The sequence below is a fragment of the Oncorhynchus keta genome, unplaced genomic scaffold (assembly GCF_023373465.1).
Source record: "Oncorhynchus keta strain PuntledgeMale-10-30-2019 unplaced genomic scaffold, Oket_V2 Un_scaffold_30379_pilon_pilon, whole genome shotgun sequence".
Taxonomy (NCBI): domain Eukaryota; kingdom Metazoa; phylum Chordata; class Actinopteri; order Salmoniformes; family Salmonidae; genus Oncorhynchus; species Oncorhynchus keta.
Genome location: NW_026290910.1, coordinates 381022 through 408982, shown reverse-complemented (window position 1 = coordinate 408982; position 27961 = coordinate 381022). Strand labels below are relative to the sequence as shown.

Sequence of the window (27961 nt, the reverse complement as noted above, 5' to 3'; positions counted from 1 at the left end):
CACAAGTACAGTGAAATGCCTTTCTTACAAGTTCATTGCTAAAACAGGAAAAAGTCCAAAACATTTTTTTTCAGCATTAATTAAGCATTATCTGGTTATGTGGACTTACTTCCAAGTGAAACATTGCCTATTTGATCATTAACAATTAAGTTATCCATTGCATTTGAATACAACTCTGTCTAGATATTTTCGTCTACCAACTTATATTGCTCTGGCTGGAGAACAGAGATCTGATTTGTCAACAGTGAATTACGCAAAGCTACTGATGCGTTCTGATATCTTGAAATATACTTATTCCTTTCACTGAGGGGGTAATTTATAACGTTTACATTATGTCCGGATATGTTATTGTTAGCCATCAGGGATCCTATGGGAGGAGGAAAGACAGCATCTGGTACGAGTCAACATGACAGCCGTGAGTTGGGGAGGAGTGAGCACTTTGGGGTAGAGGTCAGGTCAGATGAAGTGAGGAAGAACAGATATCACTATGGTTCTGTCTAGCAACAGGGATGCATTGGCTGTTCAGATGTGGAGGAGGAGACTCAGCCTAGGAGAAAGGGTTTTGTTACGTTACAAATTTTGTTACAGCCTAGTTTTTTTCCTCTCATCAATATACCCCCAATGCCCTCTATTGACAAAGCAAAAACAGGTTTCGTCATTTTTGCAAATTTATAAAAATAAAAAAATAAACTGAAATATGACATTTACATAAATATTCAGACACTTTTCTCAGTATTTGTTTAACTACCTTTTGGTAGCGATTACAGCCTCGAGTCTTCTTGGGTATGACACTACAAGCTGGCACACCTATATTTGGGGAGTTTGATATGATTTGACTCTCCCACTCTTCTCTGCAGATCCTCAAACTCTGTCAGGTTGGATGGGGAGCGTCGCTGCACTGCTTTTTTCAGGTCATACTGGGGTTATTCTGTGATTGCTGAGGGAAATGTTTAATTGAATCCATTTTAGAATAAGACTAACGTAACCAAATGTGGAAAAAGTCAAGGGGTCTGAATACTTTCCGAAGGCACTCTATTATGAATAGCCTAATAGTTTAGCAAAATATTATGCTACACGTTATGATCTGTTGCGTCAGGCTCATTGCTCAAAACAGTTTTTTGATGCTAGTGGTTGTATTAATTTGGGATCAATCGCATCCCACTGTGTTTCGAATATTTATTTCTATAACAGAATAGGTCAACTTTTGTACGATGTGGTATAGTAGATTGACATAGGCTGGTGCTTTTGCTGTTCATTAGGTCTAATCATCTTGTTGGTTGAAGAAAAGTAAATGTGGACTGTTCTTCTAATATCTTCCATATGCGCCTCAGAATTGTTTAAGGACGCAGTTGCATCCCCGATTTGTCTGTCTTCAATAGTAACCTGTGAGAAAGACCCGATCACGTGACGGAGAGCCATGTGAGTGAGAAGTGCTTCAGTAGGCAGCCGGGAGAAGGGAATTATAATGATTACATTCAGCCCACAGGCACAACGGCCACAGAAGGCATGGATGTTTTTAGGGGGCATTATGGCCACACAAAAGGGGATGCTGCTGGGAAATATTGAGGCATTATCAAGTGCTTGTCAAATTGAATGAGAGACTGATGAAGTGTGTACAGCCTGCGCAAAAAAACAAGCAGAGCTCATGCCTTTCATGCAACCCTTTTCAAAGAGATTCTGGTTAGAGTCCAGGCTCTGTCGCAGTCAGCTGCGACCGGGAGACCCATGGGGCGGCGCACAATTGTCCCAGTGTCGTCCAGGTTGGGGGAGGGTTTGGCCGGCAGGAATGTACTTGTCCCTGACACGGTTGCCAGGTGTACAGTGTTTCCTCCGACACGTTGGTGCAGCTGGCTTCCGGGTTAAGTGGGCATTGTGTCAAGAAGCAGTGCGGCTTGGCTGGGTTGTGTTTGAGGACACACGGCTCTCGACCTTCACCTCTTCCGAGTCCGTACGGGAGTTGCAACGATGAGACAAGACTAACTAGCAATTGGATACCACGAAATTGGGGAGAAATAGGGGTAAAAGTAAACAAAAAACAATAATCGGAACATAACAATTGTATCACAACTAAAGTTACATAAATAACTAAATTAAGCATACAGGAGTCACTGTTTCTTTGTTAACAGCTCAACACAGAATAGCTGCATGTGCACACTCCCTCAAATTGTATGGAGAAAATATCCTCTCTATTTTATTCAGCTATGTTCAATTGTATTCTTCATATTATAAAATGCAACGGAATTCTGTCTGCTAAATGAACTAGTGTAGCCCACAGCCATGTGGCATAACCAGATCAGGGTCTAACATAAGGATAACTATTATGTTATGTCTATTTCAGAAAAGCATACTCTATGTTTTCTTCATACTCTCGTTTCTTTAGACCGGTCCAAAATAATCAATGCATTTATTGTGATGGTGTAGGCTAAATTACATGGCTATTGAAACAGTTTACTCCAAATGGGAAAATGTTTTTCAAGAAAAACAAGAGTTTCTATTGGACAAATTCATGTAGGTCCCTCCCCGTTTGGTTTGCACTGTTTACTTCCGTTTGGTTCCTAGACAAAACGTTAAACGGTTTCCTTCGCGAAACGTTTTGCAACAGACTCTGCATAATGATACACCCCAGGTGAGGAACAGGCAGCAGTGGTACCCAGTCTGACTCAGTGGTGCCATTGTGGTCATTGAAAGGACATGCCCACTGACATTTGCCTGGCTACTCAACTCCTTGCTCCGTCCAAACGCTAAGCCACTCCCACAGATGTTCGTTTCTTCTCCGCAATAAGTCCGGATCAGAGTACTTCCTCGACCCTTCACTGAATGCGAACACATTCAGGGCCATCTGATTGGTTCAGAAACCGATGAGTTGGTCTAGAGCCAGAACACGGGTAAGTAAAGCGGCGGTTTGAAAATGTGGCATTGGCTTTGATACGCTGATTGGTTAGAGACGATCCAATCGCTCTTCACTTTTTTCATACATGCCCCTCGTACTCCTTGCCACCACAAACGACTTCAATGATGGCAGTCTAAGGCTAAAGTAGAGGTAAGAAGAAGAAGAAGGTAAGAATTTAGTGTGAGTTGTCAGGCTACACTGGCAGTCTCTATGGGGGTGCCACAGGGTTCAATTCTCGGGCCGACTCTTTTCTCTGTATATATCAATGATGTTGCTCTTGCTGCGGGCGATTCCCTGATCCACCTCTACGCAGACGACACCATTCTATATACTTCCAGCCCGTCCTTGGACACTGTGCTATCTAACCTCCAAACGAGCTTCAATGCCATACAACACTCCTTCCGTGGCCTCCAACTGCTCTTAAACGCTAGTAAAACCAAATGCATGCTTTTCAACCGTTCGCTGCCTGCACCTGCACGCCTGACCAGCATCACCACCCTGGATGGTTCCGACCTTGAATATGTGGACATCTATAAGTACCTAGGTGTCTGGCTAGACTGTAAACTCTCCTTCCAGACTCATATCAAACATCTCCAATCGAAAATCAAATCAAGAGTCGGCTTTCTATTCCGCAACAAAGCCTCCTTCACTCACGCCGCCAAGCTTACCCTAGTAAAACTGACTATCCTACCGATCCTCGACTTCAGCGATGTCATCTACAAAATTGCTTCCAACACTCTACTCAGCAAACTGGATGCAGTTTATCACAGTGCCATCCGTTTTGTCACTAAAGCACCTTATACCACCCACCACTGCGACTTGTATGCTCTAGTCGGCTGGCCCTCGCTACATATTCGTCGCCAGACCCACTGGCTCCAGGTCATCTACAAGTCCATGCTAGGTAAAGCTCCGCCTTATCTCAGTTCACTGGTCACGATGGCAACACCCATCCGTAGCACGCGCTCCAGCAGGTGTATCTCACTGATCATCCCTAAAGCCAACACCTCATTTGGCCGCCTTTCGTTCCAGTACTCTGCTGCGTGTAACTGGAACGAATTGCAAAAATCGCTGAAGTTGGAGACTTTTATCTCCCTCACCAACTTCAAACATCTGCTATCTGAGCAGCTCACCGATCGCTGCAACTGTACATAGTCTATTGGTAAATAGCCCACCCATTTTCACCTACCTCATCCCCATACTGTTTTTATTTATTTACTTTTCAGCTCTTTTGCACACCAATATCTCTACCTGTACATGACCATCTGATCATTTATCACTCCAGTGTTAATCTGAAAAATTGTAATTATTCGCCTACCTCCTCATGCCTTTTGCACACAATGTATATATATATATATATTTTTTTATTTCACCTTTATTTAACCAGGTAGGCTAGTTGAGAACAAGTTCTCATTTGCAACTGCGACCTGGCCAAGATAAAGCATAGCAGTGTGAACAGACAACACAGAGTTACACATGGAGTAAACAATTAGCAAGTCAATAACACAGTAGAAAAAAATGGGCAGTCTATATACAATGTGTGCAAAAGGCATGAGGAGGTAGGCGAATAATACAATTTTGCAGATTAACACTGGAGTGATAAATGATCAGATGGGCATGTACAGGTAGAGATATTGGTGTGCAATAGAAAGCCGACTCTGGATTTGATTTTTGATTGGAGATGTTTGATGTGAGTCTGGAAGGAGAGTTTGCAGTCTAGCCAGACACCTAGGTACTTATAGATGTCCACATATTCAAGGTTGGAACCATCCAGGGTGGTGATGCTAGTCGGGCATGCGGGTGCAGGCAGCGATCGGTTGAAAAGCATGCATTTGGTTTTACTCGCGTTTAAGAGCAGTTGGAGGCCACGGAAGGAGTGCTGTATGGCATTGAAGCTCGTTTGGAGGTTTGATAGCACAGTGTCCAATGACGGGCCGAAAGTATATAGAATGGTGTCGTCTGCGTAGAGGTGGATCAGGGAATCGCCCGCAGCAAGAGCAACATCATTGATATATACAGAGAAAAGAGTCGGCCCGAGAATTGAACCCTGTGGCACCCCCATAGAGACTGCCAGAGGACCGGACAGCATGCCCTCTGATTTGACACACTGAACTCTGTCTGCAAAGTAATTGGTGAACCAGGCAAGGCAGTCATCCGAAAAACCGAGGCTGTTGAGTCTGCCGATAAGAATTTGGTGATTGACAGAGTTGAAAGCCTTGGCGAGGTCGATGAAGACGGCTGCACAGTACTGTCTTTTATCGATGGCGGTTATGATATCATTTAGTACCTTGAGTGTGGCTGAGGTGCACCCGTGACCGGCTCGGAAACCAGATTGCACAGCGGAGAAGGTACGGTGGGATTCGAGATGGTCAGTGACCTGTTTGTTGACTTGGCTTTCGAAGACCTTAGATAGGCAGGGCAGGATGGATATAGGTCTATAGCAGTTTGGGTCCAGGGTGTCTCCCCCTTTGAAGAGGGGGATGACTGCGGCAGCTTTCCAATCCTTGGGGATCTCAGACGATATGAAAGAGAGGTTGAACAAGCTGGTAATAGGGGTTGCGACAATGGCGGCAGATAGTTTCAGAAATAGCGGGTCCAGATTGTCAAGCCCAGCTGACTTGTACGGGTCCAGGTTTTGCAGCTCTTTCAGAACATCTGCTATCTGGATTTGGGTAAAGGAGAACCTGGAGAGGCTTGGGTGAGGAACTACGGGGGCGGAGCTGTTGGCCGAGGTTGGAGTAGCCAGGCGGAAGGCATGGCCAGCCGTTGAGAAGTGCTTATTGAAGTTTTCGATAATCATGGATTTATCGGTGGAGACCGTGTTTCCTAGCCTCAGTGCAGTGGGCAGCTGGGAGGAGGTGCTCTTGTTCTCCATGGACTTCACAGTGTCCCAGAACTTTTTGGAGTTGGAGCTACAGGATGCAAACTTCTGCCTGAAGAAGCTGGCCTTAGCTTTCCTGACTGACTGCGTGTATTGGTTCCTGACTTCCCTGAACAGTTGCATATCACGGGGCTATTCGATGCTATTGCAGTCCGCCACAGGATGTTTTTGTGCTGGTCGAGGGCAGTCAGGTCTGGAGTGAACCAAGGGCTGTATCTGTTCTTGGTTCTGCATTTTTTGAACGGAGCATGCTTATCTAAAATGGTGAGGAAGTTACTTTTAAAGAATGACCAGGCATCCTCAACTGACGGGATGAGGTCAATGTCCTTCCAGGATACACGGGCCAGGTCGATTAGAAAGGCCTGCTCACAGAAGTGTTTTAGGGAGCGTTTGACAGGGATGAGGGGTGGTCGTTTGATTGCGGCTCCGTGGCGGATACAGGCGATGAGGCAGTGATCGCTGAGATCCTGGTTGAAGACAGCGGAGGTATATTTGGAGGGCCAGTTGGTCAGGATGACGTCTATGAGGGTGCCCTTGTTTACAGAGTTAGGGTTGTACCTGGTGGGTTCCTTGATGATTTGCGTGAGATTGAGGGCATCTAGCTTAGATTGTAGGACTGCCGGGGTGTTAAGCATATCCCAGTTTAGGTCACCTAACAGAACAAACTCTGAAGCTAGATGGGGGCGATCAATTCACAAATGGTGTCCAGGGCACAGCTGGGAGCTGACGGGGGTCGGTAGCAGGCGGCAACAGTGAGAGACTTGTTTCTGGAGAGAGTAATTTTCAAAATTAGTAGTTCAAACTGTTTGGGTATGGACCTGGAAAGTATGACATTACTTTGCAGGCTATCTCTGCAGTAGACTGCGACTCCGCCCCCTTTGGCAGTTCTATCTTGACGGAAGATGTTATAGTTGGGTATGGAAATCTCTGAATTTTTGGTGGCCTTCCTGAGCCAGGATTCAGACACGGCAAGGACATCAGGGTTAGCAGAGTGTGCTAAAGCAGTGAGTAAAACAAACTTAGGGAGGAGGCTTCTGATGTTGACATGCATAAAACCAAGACTTTTTCGATCACAGAAGTCAACAAATGAGGGTACCTGGGGACATGCAGGGCCTGGGTTTACCTCCACATCACCCGCGGAACAGAGAAGGAGTAGTATGAGGGTGCGGCTAAAGGCTATCAAAACTGGTCGCCTAGAGCGTTGGGGGCAGAGGATAAGAGGAGCAGGTTTCTGGGCATGGTAGAATATATTCAGGGCATAATGCGCAGACAGGGGTATGGTGGGGTGCGGGTACAGCGGAGGTAAGCCCAGGCACTGGGTGATGATGAGAGAGGTTGTATCTCTGGACATGCTGGTTGTAATGGGTGAGGTCACCGCATGTGTGGGGGGTGGGACAAAGGAGGTAACAGGGGTATGCAGAGTGGATCTAGGGGCTCCATTGTGAACTAAAACAATGATAACTAACCTGAACAACAGTATACAAGGCATATTGACATTTGGGAGAGACATACAGCGAGGCATACAGTAATCACAGGTGTTGAATTGGGAAAGCTAGCTAAAAACAGTAGGCGAGGCTAATCAGCTAGCACAACAAACAGCAGGTAAAATGGCGTTGACTAGGCAACTGGGCCGACAGATAAAACAAACAAGCAGAATGGAGTACCGTGATTAATGGACAGTCCAGCGTGCGTCAGCTATGTAGACAAGAGATCAGTGTCCAGGGGGCAGCGGTGGATGGGCAGGGAAGCTGGTCTGGCGAGAGTTATCCAGGTTTTTTTTTTTTTTTTAAACTAACAATGACTAAATAGCTTGTAGCTAGTTAGCTGGTTAGCGTCTGGAGGTTCTTGAGTGTGTCATAAAAATAAAATAAAAATTAAAAGTGATAGCGATTCCGTATCACAGTGGGTGAGGCAGGTTTCCGGAAGGTATAAACAAAATAAAAATCAAAGAGAGATAGAAAGTAAATGGGTTCAGAGTGTTTGGGATGCAGTGAGTCAGATGGTTAGCAGGCCTGTGCTAACAAGCTAACAGTTCGTAGGCCCGGGCTAGACAAGCTAGCCGTTAGCAGGCCGAATTAGCAAGCAGGGAGATAGCGAGGGCTAGAGAGCTAACCTTTGGGGGACGTTGCGATGGGGTGAGTCTGTTTATTCCTCTTCTTGCGGTGATATCGACAGACCGGTCGTGGGCCCGGGTAATTGTAGCCCAGGAGTATGCTACAGGAGCTCTAGTACGCTGGGTGAGCTGGAGACACAGCGTTTCAGAAAGCTTGCGGGCCTTGGCCAGCAGATGGATCTTTGGCGATGTCGCAACGAAAAAGCCTGTTGAAACCACCTCGGACGATTATGTCGGCGGACCAGTCGTGATGGATCGGCGGGGCTCCGTGTCGGCAGCAAAGGGTCCAGGCCAATTGGCAAAAGAGGTATTGTTGGGCCTCTTCGGCTAGTCGGGAGATGGGCTTAGCTCAAGGCTAACTGTCGCTTGTTTTGGGACAGAGACGTTAGCCAGGAGTAGCCACTCGGATTGCAGCTAGCTAGTTGCGATGATCCGGTGTAAAGGTTCAGAGCTTGCGGTAGGAATCCGGAGATGTGGTAGAGAAAGAGCAGTCTGATATGCTCTGGGTTGATGTCGCGCTGGTGTCCTAGTTAGCTTAGAAGACCGCTAGCAATGGCTAACTGAGTACGAGCTAGTAGCTAGTTAGCTGGCTAGCTTCTGATGGTGGTTCCGGTTCTAAAGTAAAGTATAGAAAAAGCAGATCCGTACCACATTGGGTGATGCGGGTTGCAGGAGAGTATATTCAGCTCTAGTTTGAAAGTGAGATTAAAATATGTACGAAATATATACAGAAAAAAAACGAAGAAAACTATATTTACACTAGACAGGACGGGACAAGACAAAACACACGTCCGACTGCTACGCCATCTTGGAAAAGATGATAGATATAGACTCCCCCTTTTTTTCTCTACTGTGTTATTGACTTGTTAATTGTTTACTCGATGTGTAACTCTGTTTTGTCTGTTCACACTGCTATGCTTTATCTTGGCCAGGTCGCAGTTGCAAATGAGAACTTGTTCTCAACTAGCCTACCTGGTTAAATAAAGGTGAAATAAAAAAATAAATACAAAGGAAGTGCTGTGGCCAGGGCCCCACAGTGTCAGCTTACTGCCATACTTCTTCCTGTGCATCCTGGAAAATGGTGTTTTGCGCTTCGCCAGGAAGTACAGGAAAGATGTGCACTGGCTGACCCATGGCACCCCGGGGATGACTATAGGAAGCACTAACATGTGTCCTACAATTTGTCGTGTGGCATTGTGTAAGGAACCCGTGTGGTCATCCCCACTTGCTGTGTCGAGGATCAGGGACTGCTATCCTGATCTTAACTCATAATACACTGGCTTCCTTCATGGACGTTGATGTGGGCAGATCCCTACAACAACCGCAACTGTACCATAGAGGCTCCCCAGGGGCTACTGCTGCCTGCCCCCACATCCATGTGAAGTGATATTCATTAGGGGTTTACAGCTAAACATATTGTTCTTCTGATGTAATCAGAAACAGGTGCCATTAATACAGGTAACGAGTGGAGGACAGAGGAGCCTCTTAAAGAAGTTACAGGTCCGTGAGAGCCAGAAATCTTGCTTGTTTGTAGGTGACCAAATACTTATTTTCCACCATAATTTGCAAATAAATTCATTAAAAATCATACAATGTGATTTTCTGGATTTTTTCCCCTAATTTTGTCTGTCATAGTTGAGGTGTACCTATGATGGAAATTACAGGCCTCTCATCTTTTTAAGTGGGAGAACTTGCACAATTGGTGGCTGACTAAATACTTTTTTGCCCCACTGTATTACCACTATGAACCATGTTGACTTTGGCATTGACATCTTAAAAAATAAGGAAACTATCAAATTCACATTTTTGACTATGTAACGCTAACACTTAAAAAGATAACACATTTTTACAAATTAATAAAAATTGAAAAGCTGAAATATTCTACCCCTTTGTTATGGCAAGCCTAAATAAGCTGCCAAAGTTCATGTATTGAATAATTATGTAAATGAGATATTTCTGTATTTCATTTTCAATCAATCAATTTGCAAAATGTTCAAAAACATGTTGTTTTCACTAATTATGGGGTATTTTCTGTAGATAGGTGAGGGGGTAAAATAGTGAATCCACTTTGAATTCAGACTAACACAACAACATTTGAAATAAGTCAAGGGGTATGAATACTTTCTGAGAGCATTGAGTCTTGGCACATTTTGAGCGATGATTAAAAAAAAGCGGGCAAAGCAGAGTTGAATTCTACGAAATCCGCTCGGTGTGCCAGCGCTTCGGAAATTCACACCACTGTATGAGTCAGAGGACATCATCTACATGGGTGACGTAACACAAAGAGCAGCGTTCGACAACAAAGAAAAAGCCATCAGGAGGATTAGCTGGGCAGAGGAAACTGTAGTTGGACGTGCCAAGGCAAAGATGGGGCCTCCAAAAACTGATGAAAGCAATCAGATTTCACACCAAGCAAAGTTGACCTCCGGAAAGGGAGACTTGGATAATGACGAATCAAAATAAAATAAAGAATTGTGTACACAGCCGAAACATTATGATACAGGGCTAGGCCTCATATACATATGAAGCCACCATCAAATCTACCTAATGATTTTGTTTATTTTTTATAATAAAAGGCTAATTAAAGAACAGGGAAGGGCCTGGGAAAAGTAAACAGAACTTCAAGGAAACCTGATGTGAGAGACATTTCTGGGAAGAGTGCTCAACCAAATTGTGTGTGCTGGCCTCAGTGGCCACTTAGTAATGAATGCTGTGGTTTATCAGGTGTCCAACAATTGACGAAACAACTCTCATCCAAAAACAAATAACACTCCAATTAACATCAGTATTCGTGGAGCGGCCTGTTCCCACTCTGCAACCCCAAACTGCATTATGGAACAAAACACCCACTGTCTGCATCCCGCCCTTAGGTTCCAATTTGGCTTCGCTAGAGACAGCTTGGTTGGGTTCCATTTTATAGGTGACCCTTGTGCAAGGGTGAGCCAAGCCCATTTTTAAACAGGAAATTAGTATTTTTCCCCCTCATACCTGCCTAATACTCTGAAAACAAAACCTGTCCAAACCCCTGTAATTGGCCAACAAGGTTTCACCTTGAGCTGGGTTTAAGACCGTCCCCCATTTTTCCTCCGCTTCATAATGAGACTCTACAGAAGTGCAATTAGCAGTCTTCATACCACAGCTCTACGGCTGTTGACAGGTGAACTTTGTGCAGAACTAGAGTTCTAGATGGATAACCATATACTGTACACTGTGTGTACAAAACACTACGATGCCTTGGAACGGGGTTTGGTGGAAGGCGCCAGGCGCACCGGTTTGAGTCAAGAACCACAACGCCGCTGGGTTTTTCATGCTCAACATCCTGTGTGTATCACGTATGGTCCACCACCCAAAGGACATCGAGACAACTTGACAACTGTGGGAAGCATTGGAGTCAACATGAGCCAGCATCCCTGTGGAACGCTTGACACCTTGTAGTCCATGCCCCGACGAATTGAGGCTGTTCTGAGGGCAAAATGGGGTGCAACTCAATATCAGGAAGGTGTTCCTAATGTTTTGTACACTCAGTGAATAGAAGAGCTGCTTAGACTTCAGTGTGTGTGGAGTTCTAATGGTGGCTGCTGCCACACCAAAGCTCTCCCAAGAGGATCTGGGAGCATCCCGGGTTGTGACGCAGTGACAGATGACAGCGTTGATTAAACGGGCAGGCTTCCTGTTCATGTTTATTTGCGACCTCCCACAAGTGTACACACGTCTGCTTATTTGTACTCAATTACTGCATCACACTGTGCTAGACTACCCATATATGGCTGCACGCCCCAAATACATCCCAGCTGTATTTGCTGAATGCAACAATTTGATTTCATCAATGGAAACTGGAACTGGGCGAAAAGGACAAAAATCCATAAATAATAATAATAATAAATTGGCTCAATTGATGCGATAACGATAAGTAGAACAATACGTTTCTAACCATGTGCACCACAGCTTTTTGTATTATCCTTAGAACTACCACCTCCGTGGATGTAGCCATCGATTGTCCCATTAACCATCTGATTTCATTTCAAACTTCTCAAGGCTACTCATCCTAATGACATCAGCTAAATTCCTGCAAGAAGTCATGATCGGTGTCCATTTTCAGTTTATAGTCCCAGCTCTCATGGAGAACAAATGGAATGTGTGTGCCCACGTCCATGTTCAAAGTTGTGACCCGTTCCAGAAAAATATGTCACGGGTCACTACTTCACAGGAGAGCCATTTGAATGTACTTATTTTTTTTAATCAGAAATGCCTTTCTCGAACATGTGAACTTTCATGTGCCTTAATAACAAACATGTATGCCATCTGTAAATACAAATAAAATTGTTAAACTAAGAGCCTAGTTGGTTAAGACAGAACAGAGTGTGCAAAGCTGTCAGGGAAAAATAATGGCTACTTTGAAGAATCTCAAATTTAGATTTGTTTAACACTTTTTGGTTTCTACATGATTCCATCTTTTTCATTTCTTCACTATTTCTACAATGTACAACTTTTGACTGGTACTGTATGTATGTATGTATGACATTCTCCTGTTACCGCTCCTTCACAGGTGTCCATCTCAATGAACTTGGGCGTACCTGGACCTACCACCACTCATTGTCGGAGAGTCAGAATGCATTCTGCTTCATGGCTGCAAGGAGGAGGATTCTTGTATAGAGTCTCAGTTTTGTTGTCTGAACCAGTAGAATTGTGAACCAGTAGAATTTTAATCTGGTTAATAAAATGAAACCGGATTCTGGGACATCTCAGTGTGCAATAATTTAGATTAGATTGAGCTACACCACAAGTAGAAGAAAGCCTGTAAATGATGTGGCACACGGCTCTTCTGTACATTGTCAGTCCCTGATGTTGAAATAGAATGCATTGAAACACATTGTACTAAGATGAGGAAATGGCAACAGAGCTTTTTCAGCACACAAATAAACCTTTATTCTTGCTTCTGAAAGTAAACAAAGTGTCTGCTAAGAACAGACATGTAAATAAGTATCTATGGAATAAAATTTAAGTGTCAGAGTGTAGTTAAATATTTCTGAACAATAGTAAAACAGTGTGTTAGGAACAGAAATGTAAATAAAAGTAACTATGGAATAAAATGAAAGTGTCTAGTGTGACTCCTGAGATGTCTAAACAATAGAACAAGTTAATTTCACTGTGGTCCCAGTCGTTCGGTCCATGTAATCTTCTTGAAATCATGCACGAACTCGTGCAGCTGGTGATCAAATTCCTCCCGGAGATTGGTCAAGAGTTCATCCATGAAATCAGCTGTAGCTGCCAGGACCCTGTGGAGAGTATGAAAAGAGGGGGGACATTATGAGTGTCTGGAGAGCAGTGTGCATGGTGAGGAAGAAGGTAAACAGAAGAGAGGAAAGGGGATCAAAGTAGTCTGAAATTATTTGTATTTATTTACCTCTGGGACAAGCTGGTGGGCTTGGCGCATGACGTTCTCCAGATCTTGAGATGTCTTCAAACATTTGCAATGCCTTTAATAGTGATGTGTCTAGGACCGAGTCTGCAGCTCCTTTGTCCCTTCTCACACCCCTGCTACTACCACTGCTGCTCTGTAGCATCGCTGAGGAGCAAGCCAGTGGAGTAAGTCTCCCTTCTCCTCAAATCCCTTCTACTGCTCTTTGGCATCGTTGAGGAGCAAGCCAGTGGAGTAGTTCTCCCTTCTCCTCAAATCCCTGCTACTGCTCTTTGGCGTCGCTGAGGAGCAAGCCAGTGGAGTAAGTCTTGGAGGTGGGCCCAGGTCCTGCATTGAGATCGTTTGTAATTCTGCACTGCAACTCAGTGTGGAAGATAGGCTGGCTGCAGAGGTAGTGCTTGGGGCTGGTGAACAGGCAGTACTGTGGCACAGAGAACAAAACCAGGTGCTGTCTCCATTCACTGGTGTATTTAGTACACATATCCAAAACATTAATGAACATCAAATAATCATTAACCGAGTCTACAACATTTGAGCAGAGTATGCCTGGCCTAACGTTAGCTACTCAACTCTGCTCAAACATTTACACTAGCTGGAACTTACTACCAAACTTTGACTTGTGTTACCAATGTGGAAAGCTTATGATTTTCTTTCTATGACAAAATGTTTGATCAAAAGTTTATTTGGTTGGCTTGCACGAGTATGCTGCTAAGCTAGCTAGACACTAGCCAGCCAAGTAGCTAGCTCTAGCTGGCTAACTATTGTTAGCAAAACATGCCTACTCTTTTTGTCGACAAATATAGAAAATACAACATACCCCCATCCTTTCGTGAAGAAGGCACGTTGCTTTCAGTCTTACATGCTTCCCATGCCAGCAGCAACATTTCTGGATTAGCCTTTCCAACCGCAACTCCACTGCGGCCCTTGTTTCTTTGAAGAACTTGTTGCAAACCCTACCCCGCCTTTTCACACGTGCTTGGGTCAGACCCCAGCTTCTCCGCAATCTCCCTCCATGAATTGGCATTTACATTCTGCTCTTTGTATAATGCATGGCTAGAATCGTACTGGTAAAGGTACTTTTGTAACGTCTCGGTCAATCGATGCTCAAAGTTGTCGTTCGCCATGTTGAATCCACACTGAGTATTAGGCTGAATCGACAAGAAGCAAAAACTCACGTCACCCCTACAGTTGACCAAAAAAATGACTAGTGCCCAAACAGCGGACAAAAACCCTAAACAAACTCCAAAATGTCACAAAATGTCATCATAACCAAATTGTTTCGGTTGGGGAGCATGTGGACACCTTTAGAAGGACAAGCGAGTCCTGATTACCAAGCCATTAGCGACTTGATGATTGTTAGGGAGTTGGGTACTACCAACGCATGGCCAGAGTGCATAAGAGGAGATTCCCGTGACTCAGTTACATGGAATTTTACTGCGGTTGACTAGTGGTGTGGCAGTAATACGGTCACTACAAGAGCCCATGGTAAGATTCATCTTGGTCTAACTATACTGAACAAAAATATAAATGCAACCATTTCAAAGACTTCACTGAGTTACAGTCCATATAAGGAAATCAATTTAAATGAAAGACCTTAATCTATGGATTTCACATGACCGTCAGATGGGTTGTCATGGTTACACGTGGTCTGCGGTTGTGAGGACAGATGGACATACTGCCAAAATCTCTGAAACAACATTGGAGGCAGCTTATGGTAGAGAAATGGATATAAAATGATCTGGCAACAGCTCTGGTGGACATTCCTGTAGTCAGCATGCGAATTGCGCACCCCCTAAAAACATCTGCTGCATTGTGTTTTGTGGAGAGAAAAAAGCACTTTTTTACACCTCTTTTCTCCCCAATTTCCATCGTCTCATCGCTATAACTCCCCAACGGGTTTGGAAGGCGAAGGTCATGCGTCCTCCAAAACATAACCCGCCAAGCCACACATCTTAACACCTGCTCACTTAACCCCGAAGCCAGCCACATCAATGTGTTGGAGGAAACACCTTTCACCTGACGACAGAGGTCAGCCTTCAGGCGCCCGGCCCGCCACAGGAGTCGCTAGAGCGTGATGATCCAAGTAAAGCCCCCCCCCCCGGCCAAACCATCCCCTAATCCAGACGACACTGGACCAATTGTGTGCCGTCATATGGGACTCCAGATCATGGCCGGTTGTGATACAGCCCGGGATCGAACCCGGGTCTGTGTGATGCCCTCTAGCACTGCGATGCAGTGCCGTAGACCTCTCGGGAGGTCCTAAAACTGCAAATTTTAAAGTGGCCTTATTGCCCTCAGCACAAGGTGCACCTGTGTAATGATCATGCTGTTTCATCGGCTTTTTGATATGCCACACCTGTCACTAACAGGGACGTAAACAACTTTGTTCACAAAATTTGAGAGAAAAGTTTGTGCGTATGGAACATTTCTGGGATTTTTTATTTTTACTCATGAAACCAAAACTTTACATGTTGTGTTTATATATATTTTTTTGTGTATATCAAAAAGCTCTTTCTGGTGCTCCTTACATTCTGTTTGGGGCCTAACATTTAAGTCGGGAGCAGTGTGTGTTTGTGAGAAAGAGTCAAGGCATTAACTGCCGTGTTTTCCCCTTGTTGGCACAATGCCATGCAGCTATGCATGTATATTCCTTCCTCACATTCCTCGATGCAGTATTCTATTATACAGTGAACAGTGTAAAGTTAAATTCAATATGTGTTGTATTGAGTAGAAGTGTGACTATCAGTGACAGGTTTTAGCGTAGCACAAGTGCATAGCGTTTAGAAAACGTGAACAAGTGTCCGGGGGACGGGACGAACAAGATGCTAGGCCACTGAATTCCCCCCCCCTTGGTATCTACTCGATATGGTGATACTTGGCCTGGTATCGTATCATTACTCAAATGTTGGTATCGTGACAACACTACTTACTTAGATAACTAGCAATAATTAGCAGATCATTATTTTTATGCTAAAGAAATCAACAAAAAAAATTACATTTATTTAACTAGGCAGGTCAGTTAAGAACAAATTCTTATTTTCAATGACGGCCTTGGAACAGTGGGTTAACTGAATGACAGATTTGTACCTTGTTAGCTCAGGATTTGAACTTGCAACCTTTCAGTTACTAGCCCAACACTCTAACCACTAGGCTATTTTCAGCACTCTGATCCGTAGCTACTTTTCTCTGTTACTTTTCTTGGTGTAGCCAGCCTACTTTTATCTGCAAAATGCAAGATTAACTTTAAGCAAAACATTAGGAAATGTAGCTGGCAACATTCCTTCTATGATATACATTAGAAACATGATAGCCATGCATCGTTTTTGCCAAAAATAGATGAAAAGGCTAAGCTCATTTACTTGAGTGGTTGCCAGCCAAATAGCGTTGAACTTGTTGCCATCTAATGAAAACGAAGCTGTCTGATGAATGTGTTGAACTAATGTATTTCCTGTGAAAGAAAACTGTAGCTGCCAAACTATTGAAGCAAAAAAAAAAAAAAAAAAAAAAAAAATTCAATTTAAAATGAGACCCGTCAATACACAGCTGGACTCACATGCTCCCGCTTTCACATGCTCCCGCTTTCACATGCTCCCGCTTTCTCCTGTTGTGCTTTTTACAAACACGTGACTGGCTCAACTGTTCTGGGGAACAACGGTAAGCTTCATAATGTTAAATAACGTGACAGGTGAAATGAAGAATGTGATCTGCTCTGTCTAAAGTTTTTCACAAATTGACTGCAGGCATTTACTTAAATAAATTGTTTCAAATGGTATTGAAAAAAACATCCCCTTGACTATTTCCAAATACCCCGGTATACCGCCCAAGCCTAATGTGACCAAAATCGTCCCACTTAAAAGGCCATGTAATTTCAGAAGACTGATCACGTCATAAGGGAGTATCCAATCATTCAGAATATGATTAATTTGGCTGCATAGCATACAATTAAAAAATATATATAACATGTTAAGAGTGGGGTGTCACATCACCTGGGGTGGTCTCCCCACCACCGAGGGCTTCCTAGTTGCGAGCATGGAAATGCCTGACCGGGAATTCCCTGGGGGACGCAACTCTCTATTAATTTGGCCACTTCTTAAAGAGAGTCCCTGCCGACTCAACACTCCACAGAGGAAGGGGGTCAAGACTTCGCACTGCGTTAACTAACTGCCAAAGGGATTGGTCAGCGTCTAACAACATGAGCCAAAAGGATTGGTCAGCGTCTAACAACATGAGCCAAAGGGAACACAAAAGTATTGGCACACAGCATCACCATCCAAAGAATGTATGAGAACAAAAGCCACATGCTGACATGATTGTAATTGCATTGTAACAGAGTGATGGCATGGGCATTTTGCAGACTTTGTACACCACTTGAACTTCATAGAAACACTCAAGAAGTTGTAATCAGAGCAATAAGGTAATTGCATCCAAAGGCTTTAAACATTGACAAAGGTTAGCCAATACCACAGGCTTACTTACTGTAAACTGTTCTCTTCTCTGGGCCGTGTTCAAATTGCATTAAAACATCTAACTGGGACGTAAATATATATTACAGGCAGACATGTCTACTCCATGCCTGGTCCCCCACTACTAAGGCCAAGAAGTCACACAGTACTGACTCATACTATAGTTGGAAGTTAGCTGGCCTGTTTGGGCTCTCGTCAACTTTGAGCCCCCAACTGTAGTTGCAATAGGAAGACGTCAATATATAACACCACAATCCACTTCCGCTTGGCCGCCCGGCACTGAATAAATCTGCCCTGTCAGGGACTCTGGCTGGTCAATATAACAAGTCGCATGCGGCTATTGCTGGGTAATGGGTTCAAGGCCCAATAAGAACAGTAAAAGGCTACAATCTACCCCACCCAAAAAAATGGGTGGCAGCAGCAATATCAGAAAAGGGCCACATTACAAATGCAGAATGATGTCACAGAGTTTGTGTGTGGAACGGAGCCCGTGTGCCTAGCAATGGTCAGGTCAGGTAACTTTGCAGTCTATCACTTAACAAGTCCCCTTTTAGCAACACTAACGATGGCTAATTGGGTGACTGATGATTTCTGAGCAAGTCCACAGGCACAGATTGATTGGCTACACTGGAATTTCCATTTTGCCTTTTCAATCCTTAGTTAGCTCTACTGATAAAAGGGAAAAACATTTCAATGGTAGTAGTGGGACCTAGACTTTGAAGCGACAGGCACGAACTGACTGAATTTGAAAGCCTCCTCTGTGGCACACAGCGAAAGAGGAAATAGAATATAGCAAAAAGGGGCAGGAATCATTGATGTTGATTGACTAGAACATAAGGCATGTGGACAATTATGTTATACTATGAGTATCAATAAAAGTCATTCTAAGGTGGTAAAATATGTTTAATATAGTCCATCTGCATACAATAGGGCTGCTCTTCCAACTACATGGCATTGGACCATTAGGATGCTACTTTTCATTAAATCCATGGCTGTCTGAACACTGTCGCTCTCTTGATACCAATCGATGGAGCATAGGAGGGGTTGGCCTTACTTTATGCTATTTTAATTTTCTAAAGTCTGTAATAGAGGTCGACCACTTATGATTTTTCAACACCGATACCGATTATTGGAGGACCACAAAAAAGCAGATACATAAAAACCGTCCGATTTTAAATCGGTATGTACACACACACACACCTCCAAAAATCAGTATCGGCTTTTTTTTGGTCCTCCAATAATTGTGTGTGTGCGCATGCATGCATACACATTTTATTAATTATTGGGAGGACCAAAAAAAGCCGATACCGATTACAATCGGACCATATATATGCTATCTGAGCAGCTAACCGATCGCTGCAGCTGTACATAGTCTATCGGTAAATAGCCCACCCAATTTTACCTACCTCATCCCCATACTGTTTATATTTATTTACTTTTCTGCTTTTTTGCAAACCAATATCTCTACCTGTACATGACCATCTGATCATTTATCACTCCAGTGTTAATCTGCAAAATTGTAATTATTCGCCTACCTCCTCATGCCTTTTGCACACATTGTATATAGACTCTTTTTTTTCTACTGTGTTATTGACTTGTTAATTGTTTACTCCATGTGTAACTCTGTTGTCTGTTCACACTGCTATCCTTTATCTTGGCCAGGTCGCAGTTGCAAATGAGAACTTGTTCTCAACTAGCCTACCTGGTTAAATAAAGGTGAAATTAAAAATTAAAAAATAAATAAATAAAAATACACACATGCATAATGACAATTACAACAATACTGAATGAACATTTATTTTAACTTAATACATGAATAAAATCAATTTAGTCTCAAATAAATAATGAAACATGTTCAATTTGGTTTAAATAATGCAAAAACAGTGTTGGAGAAGAAAGTAAAAGTGCAGTATTGCCATGTAAAAAAAGCTGACGTTTCAGTTCCTTGAGAACATATGAAAGCTGGTGGCTCCTTTTAATAGGACTCTCTACCATTTGTATTTCATATACCTTTGACTATTGGATGTTCTTATAGGCACTTTAGTATTGCCAGCCTAATCTCGGGAGTTGATTAGGCTTGAAGTCATAAACAGCGCTGTGCTTCAAGCATTGCTAAGAGCTGCTGGCAAACGCAGTAAAGTGCTATTTGAATGAATGCTTATGAGCCTGCCGCTGCCTACCACCACTCAGTCAGGCTGCTCTATCAAATCATAGACGTAATTATAACATAATAACACACAGAAATGCGAACCTTAGGTCATTAATATGGTCAAAACCGGAAACTATCAGTTTGAAAACAAAACATTTATTAATTCAGTGAAATACGGAACAGTTACCTATTTTATTGATCGGGTGGCATCCATAAGTCTAAATATTTCTGTTACATTGCACAACCTTCAATTTATGTCATAATTATGTAAAGTTCTGGCAAATTAATTACGGTCTTACACAGTTCGCAACGAGCCAGGCGGCACAAAGGGCTGCATATACCCTGACTCTGCTTTCACAGAGCACAAGAAAAGTAACATTTCCCCTAGTTAATATTGCCTGCTAACATGCATTTCTTGTAACTACATATGCAGGTTTAAAAAATATATACTTGTGTATTCATTTTGTGTATTGAAGTTTATGGTTAGGTACATTTGTGCAACGTAAGTGCTTTTTCCATAAATGCGCTTTTGTTGAAGTAGGCTGTGATTCGATGATAAACGAACAGGCCCCGCATTGATTATATGCACGTAACAGGTGGTTAGCCACGCAGTCTCCTCGTGGATTGCAATGTAAATCAGCCATAATCGGCATCCAATAAGGATGATTACGATTTGTTATGAAAACTTGAAATCTGCCTTGCCAATTAAAATCGGTCTACCTCTAGTCGCTAAGCTTAAGCCTTCTGTGCATACATGCAGAAAAATGTAACATCTATATTTATAGGCCTAGTCAAAGGCTAAATTCAATGTGTCAAAGTATATTTTACCAGCGTCCGGTTACTGACAACTGCCGATGTACAAATGCAGGCATTTGGCCAAAAATGCCACATGTTCAAGTGATGCCGCCAGGACAAAAAATAGTGACAAGTTCAACAATATGCTGACTAAGGCCGTTTGGAATAGTAGAAAACAACACTTCCTCGCTTTTTGCACATCTGGAAAGAGTTGGATTGGTGAAAACAGTATAGGATGGACACCTTCCTTCACATACAGATCAGTCATTAACCTACTTCAAGAAAGGGACGAAAGAGGGACGTGTTCATATATTCAAAACAGGATGTCAAAATGTCTATGGAAATGTGTTGTGCTGCTGGGATACATATGAAAGCTGGGAAAAGGAGACGACCGCAGATCAAACAGTATAAACCAATAGTGGAAATTAAGGAGGGGAGGTTGCACTACTATAGTAGGAAACTGACTAGAATAGATTTTCAGTCTGGGAATGAATTAACCATTACTCCTCATGTAGTCTATTATATACTGGGTCACAAGAGCACACAATTTACCAAAAAGGGCACAGTAAAAGCTAGCATGTTGCAGGTTGTTGCTTTATGTGTTAAGCTGTTCGTTAAGTTAAATATACTGATCCACATGTCTTATGAAGATCATAACTGTGTACTCTACATACAAGCTGTAAGGCTTACAGGTCCATATGGGAATAGTCTCCACCCATACTTGCAGTTAGAATGGACACCACAAGAACATTACAGAAAAAAATATTACCCAAAATGTAGGGATTGAGAGGACATTGATGGAATGTGGGAAAAAAACCCATCTGGAGATATGGAGTCAAGACAGTTAAACTGGAGCGTCTCCCCGTGTGTCCGTCGGTAATGGCGCCCGCCTCCTTACCATGATGTCTGAGACATAACAGACCCTGGAACGTCAACATGGTTGCGTTGTTTTTTCTTCTCCGTCTTCCAATAAGTTGAACAGAACGAAAAGGAGAGCTCAGGGCTGGCATGCCATCTCAATGCCAGGCGCATGCCAGGGAAATGGTGTCAATGCTAAGAAGAAATGCTCTGGAATTGAGAGCTACGTTTGTGGTATTATTAGGGGCGTGTTTCAAATGGAGAAGGATTTCCGTAGATTTGCTGACCAAATGAAAGGGCTGACATTGTGGACACAAGCGAGTGTGCCTGGGATCACTTTGTCATGGTAAACTGACTACATCAGTACTCTGCTAAACCCATAGGCTACTAGACATTAAAATTATATACATTTTAAACAATCACTGTCAAAATGTCAGATAAGGTACTCTAAATTAAGACAGGATTAACTATTTGAGAACATAATATTACAAGTTGTCTAACATCAAAGCTGGAAGTGGGTGTGTCTTGACCGACCACACCAAAAGCCAAGCAAAATGTCTTCAAGCCAATAACAAATGCCAATAGAAAAAAAACTTACAGCATAGCTTAACCAAAGCAACAATGATTTGAGTGACTAAGTATGAGTAGTGTACATCAGATGGCGTACATCAGAACAGATAGATGAGCTGCGAGTTCAAAGATATTTTCTATCTATCCTCTTGGCTCCAAGAGACCTGCACACACACTGAGAGACGGGAAAAAGTTTCTCAGAAATAGGTCAACCAGAGGGCTGGTAAATACAGTTGAAGTCAGAGGTTTACATAGACCTTAGCCAAACACATTTTAAATTCAGTTTTTCACAATTCCTGACATTTAATCCTAGTAAAGGATCTGTCTTAGGTCAGTTGGGATCACCACTATCTGAAGAATGTGAAATGTCAGAGTAATGAGAGTGATGTATTTCAGCTTTTAATTTCCTTCATCACATTCCCAGGGGGTCAGAAGTTTACATACACTCAATTAGTATTTGGTAGCATTGCCTGTAAATTGTTTAACTTGGGTCAAGTGTTTCAGGTAGCCTTTCACAAGCTTCCCACAATAAGTATGGTGAATGTTGGCCCATTCCTCCTGACAGAGCTGGTGTAACTGAGTCAGGTTTGTAAGCTGATATCCAAATTAGAGGTTGACAGATTTAAAAATCAGCATTGGGCGATTAATTAGGGCCTATTTTTCAGTTTCCATAAGAATCGGTAATCAGCCTTTTTAGATGAGGATTACAACCTATTACAATGTAAGGAGCCATGGTAAGTTGCTAGCTAGCATTAAACTTATCGTATAATAAAACAATCAATCTTCACATAATTACTAGTTAACTACACATGGTTGAGGATATTACTAGGTTAACTAGCTTGTCCTGTGTTGCATATAATCAATCAGTTCATTTATCATCGAATCACAGCCTACTTCAAATTCGCCGAATGGGTGATTTAACAAAAGCGCATTCATGAAAAAAGCACAATCGTTGCACAAATGTACCTACCCATAAACATCAATGCCTTTCTTAAAATCAATACACAGAAGTATATTTTTTTAAACCAGCATGTTTAGCTACAAGAAATTCATGTTAGCAGGCAATATTAACTAGGGAAATTGTGTCAATTCTCTTGTGCTCTGTGCAAGCAGAGTCAAGGTATATGCAGCAGTTTGGGCCACCTGGCTCGTTGCAAACTGTGGAAAGACCATTTCTTCCAAACAAAGACTAATTAATCTGACAGAATTTTACATAATTATGACATAACATTGAAGGTTGTGCAATGTAACAGCAATATTTAGACTTAGATGCCACCCGTTCGATAAAATACGTAACGGTTCCGTATTTCATTGGAAGAATAAACGTTTTGTTTTAGAAATGATAGTTTCTGGTTTTGACCATATTAATGACATAAGGCTGGTATTTCTGTTTTTGACCATATTAATGACATAAGGCTGGTATTTCTGTTTTTGACCATATTAATGACATAAGGCTGGTATTTCTGTGTGTTTATTATATTATAATTAAGTCTATGATTTGATATTTGATAGAGCAGTTGTAGGCAGCAGCAGGCTCGTAAGCATTTATTCAAATAGCACTTTACTGCGTTTGCCAGCAGCTCTTAGCAATGCTTCAAGCACAGCGCTGTTTATGACTTCAAGCCTCATCAACTCCCGAGATTAGGCTGGCAATACTAAAGTGCCTATAAGAACATCCAATTGTCAAAGATATGAAATACAAATGGTATAGAAAGAAATAGTTAACGTCATAATTCCTATAATAACTACAACCTAAAATTTTACGGGGAATATTGAAGAACTGGGAATATTGAACCATCAGCTTTCATATGTCCTCATGTTCTGAGCAAGGAACTTAAACGTTAGCTTTCTTACATGGCACATATTGCCCTTTTACTTTCTTCTCAAACACTGTGTTTTTGCATTATTTAAACCAAATTGATCGTGTTTCATTATTTATTTGAGACTAAATAGATTGTATTTGTGTATTAGGTTAAAATAAGTGTTCATTCAGTATTATTGTAATTATCATTACAAATATATAAATAAAAATTGGCCGATTAATCGGTATCGCTTTTTTTAGTCCTCCAATAATCGTTAGAGTTGAAAAATCATAAACAGTTGACCTCTAATCCAAATACTCTGTTACCACACTATTCAAGTACAACGAATATGTGTTCTATTCACACGAGTTTCTATGCGCAAAACTCCTTTTCACACATTGACTTCTCACCAATGTTAGGCTAAATGAGCCACTAAACAATATAGGATTGACAGCAACAATGTCAAAATTAGAACTAAATACAGAAAGCTGGCTAGCAAAAAGAAAGTTGCTTTCAATACAAGTGCGTAATCGGAAGAAAAACAACGAGGTCGAATCATGACGTCGGTGTACTTCAGATCGGAAAGTCGTAGCTCTGGAAAGAGGTTTCCCGCTTCGGAATTCCGAGTTGCTTGACTATTCAAAACACATGTTCGCAGTCGGAGATCGTTATTCCCCCAGTTGTCGTGAACGCACGGAAGTCGGAGATGTCGCAGTTCCCAGTTGTTATGAACGCAGCACCTGTCCAAGCAGGCGCTATGGCTCTAGCGTCCGTTTTAAAAACATAAATTCGCGGTTGCTTACCTTGTCAAGTTCGTCGTGCAGCTCCGAAAGGGTGGGTCTTATCAGCTTGTCCCCCAGCGGAGCAGCACTTTGCCGGTAGAAATCTATGTTAGGCACAGCATCGATGGTGTTGTGGCCAAAAGTCCTCAGGTAATAGGTGTTTGTATGGGTGTCGTAGTGGTAGTGATGCTGGCCTCCTGTCGAAGAATGCAGGCTGCCCTCGCTCATTATGGTGTCTCCATTCTGGAAGCCTTCAGCGGGCACTACTTCTGGTGGGCTCGCTCCACTGGGATCCATAAAGTTCACCACTCGGAACCGGCCTTTTGCCTCACCACCCGCCGCTGGCTCCGTACCTTCGGGAGTGGCTTTGTCGCCAGATGCAAGCGTGGAATCCGTGCTGGGCGTTTTATCAGCGGCGCTGGCTGCTTCAGCCACTAGGTCCACCTGGAACCGACTCGAGCTGGGTGTCGGGCCGGCGGGCTCCAAACCTGTATCCACGGTCAGTCCCTCATTTACTGGCGCCTGTTTCTCTTCCAGAACGGGAGGCGTGGAGGATGGCGCTGACATTGCAAATATTACTGATGAATGGACGAGCTTGCAGAGACAAACCTAGCTAGCTAAATGTCCAGCACAACTCGTGTACAATAGCAAAGCTACACTGCTGCTAAAACCAAATTATTTCCGACATAAAGTTAGCGAACACTCCTGATTCCACCCAAGTGGAGGAAGACCGTCTGGATATTCGCTCCAACAGAAACGCAGTGCATCCGAATTGAGAAAAGGTAGTCCAGACATGCGAAGAGCTACGAATGGAGAAGGATGGCTTGCTAGTTGCCTCACTAACGTTATATACACTACAGAGGAAAAAGGCATCAACTTTCAGCCCTGGCAAACGAATCTTCAAAACGCTTCACGGTACTCTCGCTTTCAGCACACTTGTACGAAAGTGAATCAAATCCGCGGTGTTATGTTTTAGAGTGGATGCTGCATTGACCTTGGTGCAACTCCTCCTAGACTCCCATTGCATCCTCGCTGCAATACACACTGCAGTAAGGCATTCAGATACCGACTGGTAGCATGAGTTCCAAACGGGGGGTAGAGCTCGCGAGATTTCAGCTCATCCTTTTTTAAAGGGAAAAGGGGGAAGGCGTGTTATTTAAAATGTTTCCTTATGCAAAGAATGTACCATAAAATGTTAAAGTCTGTAGTTGCGGTGGAGAAACAGTTATGCAATCAAAAAAGCAACCAAAAAGATGACCATTCAATTAAAGTTGCCTACCATACATTAGGATAGAAACTATTACAAGTTTGAAGTAGTGTCAATTCATACAGTGTAATTGACAGGATGTCCAGAAAAAAATGTAGAATTTTGCCTGATCGTATAGCTATATAATAATTTGAGTCAGAGACTTTTTTTCAGTTCAAAGTTACTTTAATAGTCAAACATATCATTATGGTGTAGTTAGTCATGTGTGGCTTATTTTTCCAATTTAATTTATGAAAAGATATACTACTTGGCAGATGTGCTTAGAACTTTTGATGGAATGTCTTTAATGTAAACCATATGTGGAGATGAGATGTAGACATAGCCCACCCTTTCATTTTCTAAGCTCTTGTCATGATGTGTCGTTTTGTAGATAAAGGTTTGTGCCTAAACTTTAAAACTCATCCACCTGTTTGTGATCATGACAATGGAGAGGGCATCTAGCAAGATAAAGATCTGTAGTATTACACTATGCCAATCAGTAATCGGTCTGTGTTTGGAGGTTGGCCAGGGGATGGTGTTCTTCGGCTTGCAAGCCTCCCCCTTTTTCCTCCAAACATAATGATGGTCATTATGGCCAAACAGTTCTATTTTTGTTTCATCAGGCCAGAGGACATTTCTCCAAAATGTATGATCTTTGTCCACGTGCAATTGCAAACCATAGTTTGGCTTTTTTATGGCGGTTTTGGAGCAATGGCTTCTTCCTTGCCGATTGGCATTTCAGGTTATGTCAGTCAACATGGGACTCGTTTTACTGTGGATATAGATACTTGTGTACCCGTTTCCTCCAGCATCCTCACAGGGTCCTTTGCTGTTGTTCTGGGATTGATTTGCACTTTTTGCACCAAAGTACGTTCATCTGGAGGAGACAGAACAGGTCTCCTTCCTGAGCGGTATGACGGCTGTGTGGTCCCATGGTGTTTATACCTGCGTACTATTGTTTGTACAGATGAATTTGGTACCTTCAGGCGTTTTGAAATTGCTCCCAAGGATGAACCACACTTGTGGAGGTCCACAATTTTTTTCTGAGGTTTTGGCTGATTTCTTTTGATTTTCCCATGATATCAAGCAAAGAGGCACTGAGTTTGAAGGTAGGCCTTTAATTACATCCACAGGTACACCTCCAATTGACTCAAATGATGTCAATTAGCCTATCAGAAGCTTCTGAAGCCATGATATAATTTTCTGGAATTGTCCAAGCTGTTTAAAGGCACAGTCAACTTAGTGTATGTAAACTTCTGACCCACTGGAATTGTGATACAGTGAATTATAAGTGAAATAATCTGTCTGTAAACAATTGCTGGAAAAATGGCTTGTGTCATGCACAAAGTAGATGTCCTAACCGGCTTGCCAAAACTATAGTTTGTTAACAAGAAATTTGTGGAGTGATTGAAAAATGAGTTTTAATGACTCCAACCTGAGTGTATGTAAACTTCCGACTTCAATTGTACATTGGACACAGCTACTCATTCCAAGGTTTTTCCTTTCTTTTTACAATAGTGAAGACATCAAAACTATGAAATAACACATATGGAATCATGTCGTAACCAAAAAAAGTGTTAAACAAATCCAAATATATATATTTATATTTTTAGGTTCTTCAAGGTAGCCACCCTTTGCCTTAATGAGAGCTTTGCACACTCTTGACATTCTCTCATCCAGAAACGCACAGTAGGAGAACGGATGATCTCTGCATGTGTAGTTCCCACCGTGAAGCATGGAGGAGGTGTGATGGTGTGGGGGTGCCTTACTGGTGACACTCGGGCCGACTCTTTTCTCTGTATATATCAATGATGTTGCTCTTGCTGCGGGCGATTCCCTGATCCACCTCTACGCAGACGACACCATTCTATATACTTTCGGCCCGTCATTGGACACTGTGCTATCTAACCTCCAAACGAGCTTCAATGCCATACAGCACTCCTTCCGTGGCCTCCAACTGCTCTTAAACGCCAGTAAAACCAAATGCATGCTTTTC

General features: G+C 42.7%; 1 protein-coding gene across 3 annotated transcripts in view; it reads right to left on the bottom strand.

Moving 5' to 3' along the window:
• Positions 1–27001, bottom strand: part of LOC118385562 (solute carrier family 12 member 2-like) — a 122351-nt gene extending 95350 nt beyond the window's left edge. Inside the window, exon 1 of one of the 3 annotated variants that reach the window (XM_052515783.1) lies at positions 24741–27001. In XM_052515783.1, the coding sequence (XP_052371743.1) occupies positions 24741–25286 (546 nt within the window). In that variant the 5' untranslated portion in view covers positions 25287–27001. The remainder of the gene's footprint in view (positions 1–24740) is intronic. The other 2 variants (XM_052515782.1, XM_035772794.2) reach the window with 2 other exon arrangements.
• Between the last annotated feature and the right edge of the window lie 960 nt (positions 27002–27961).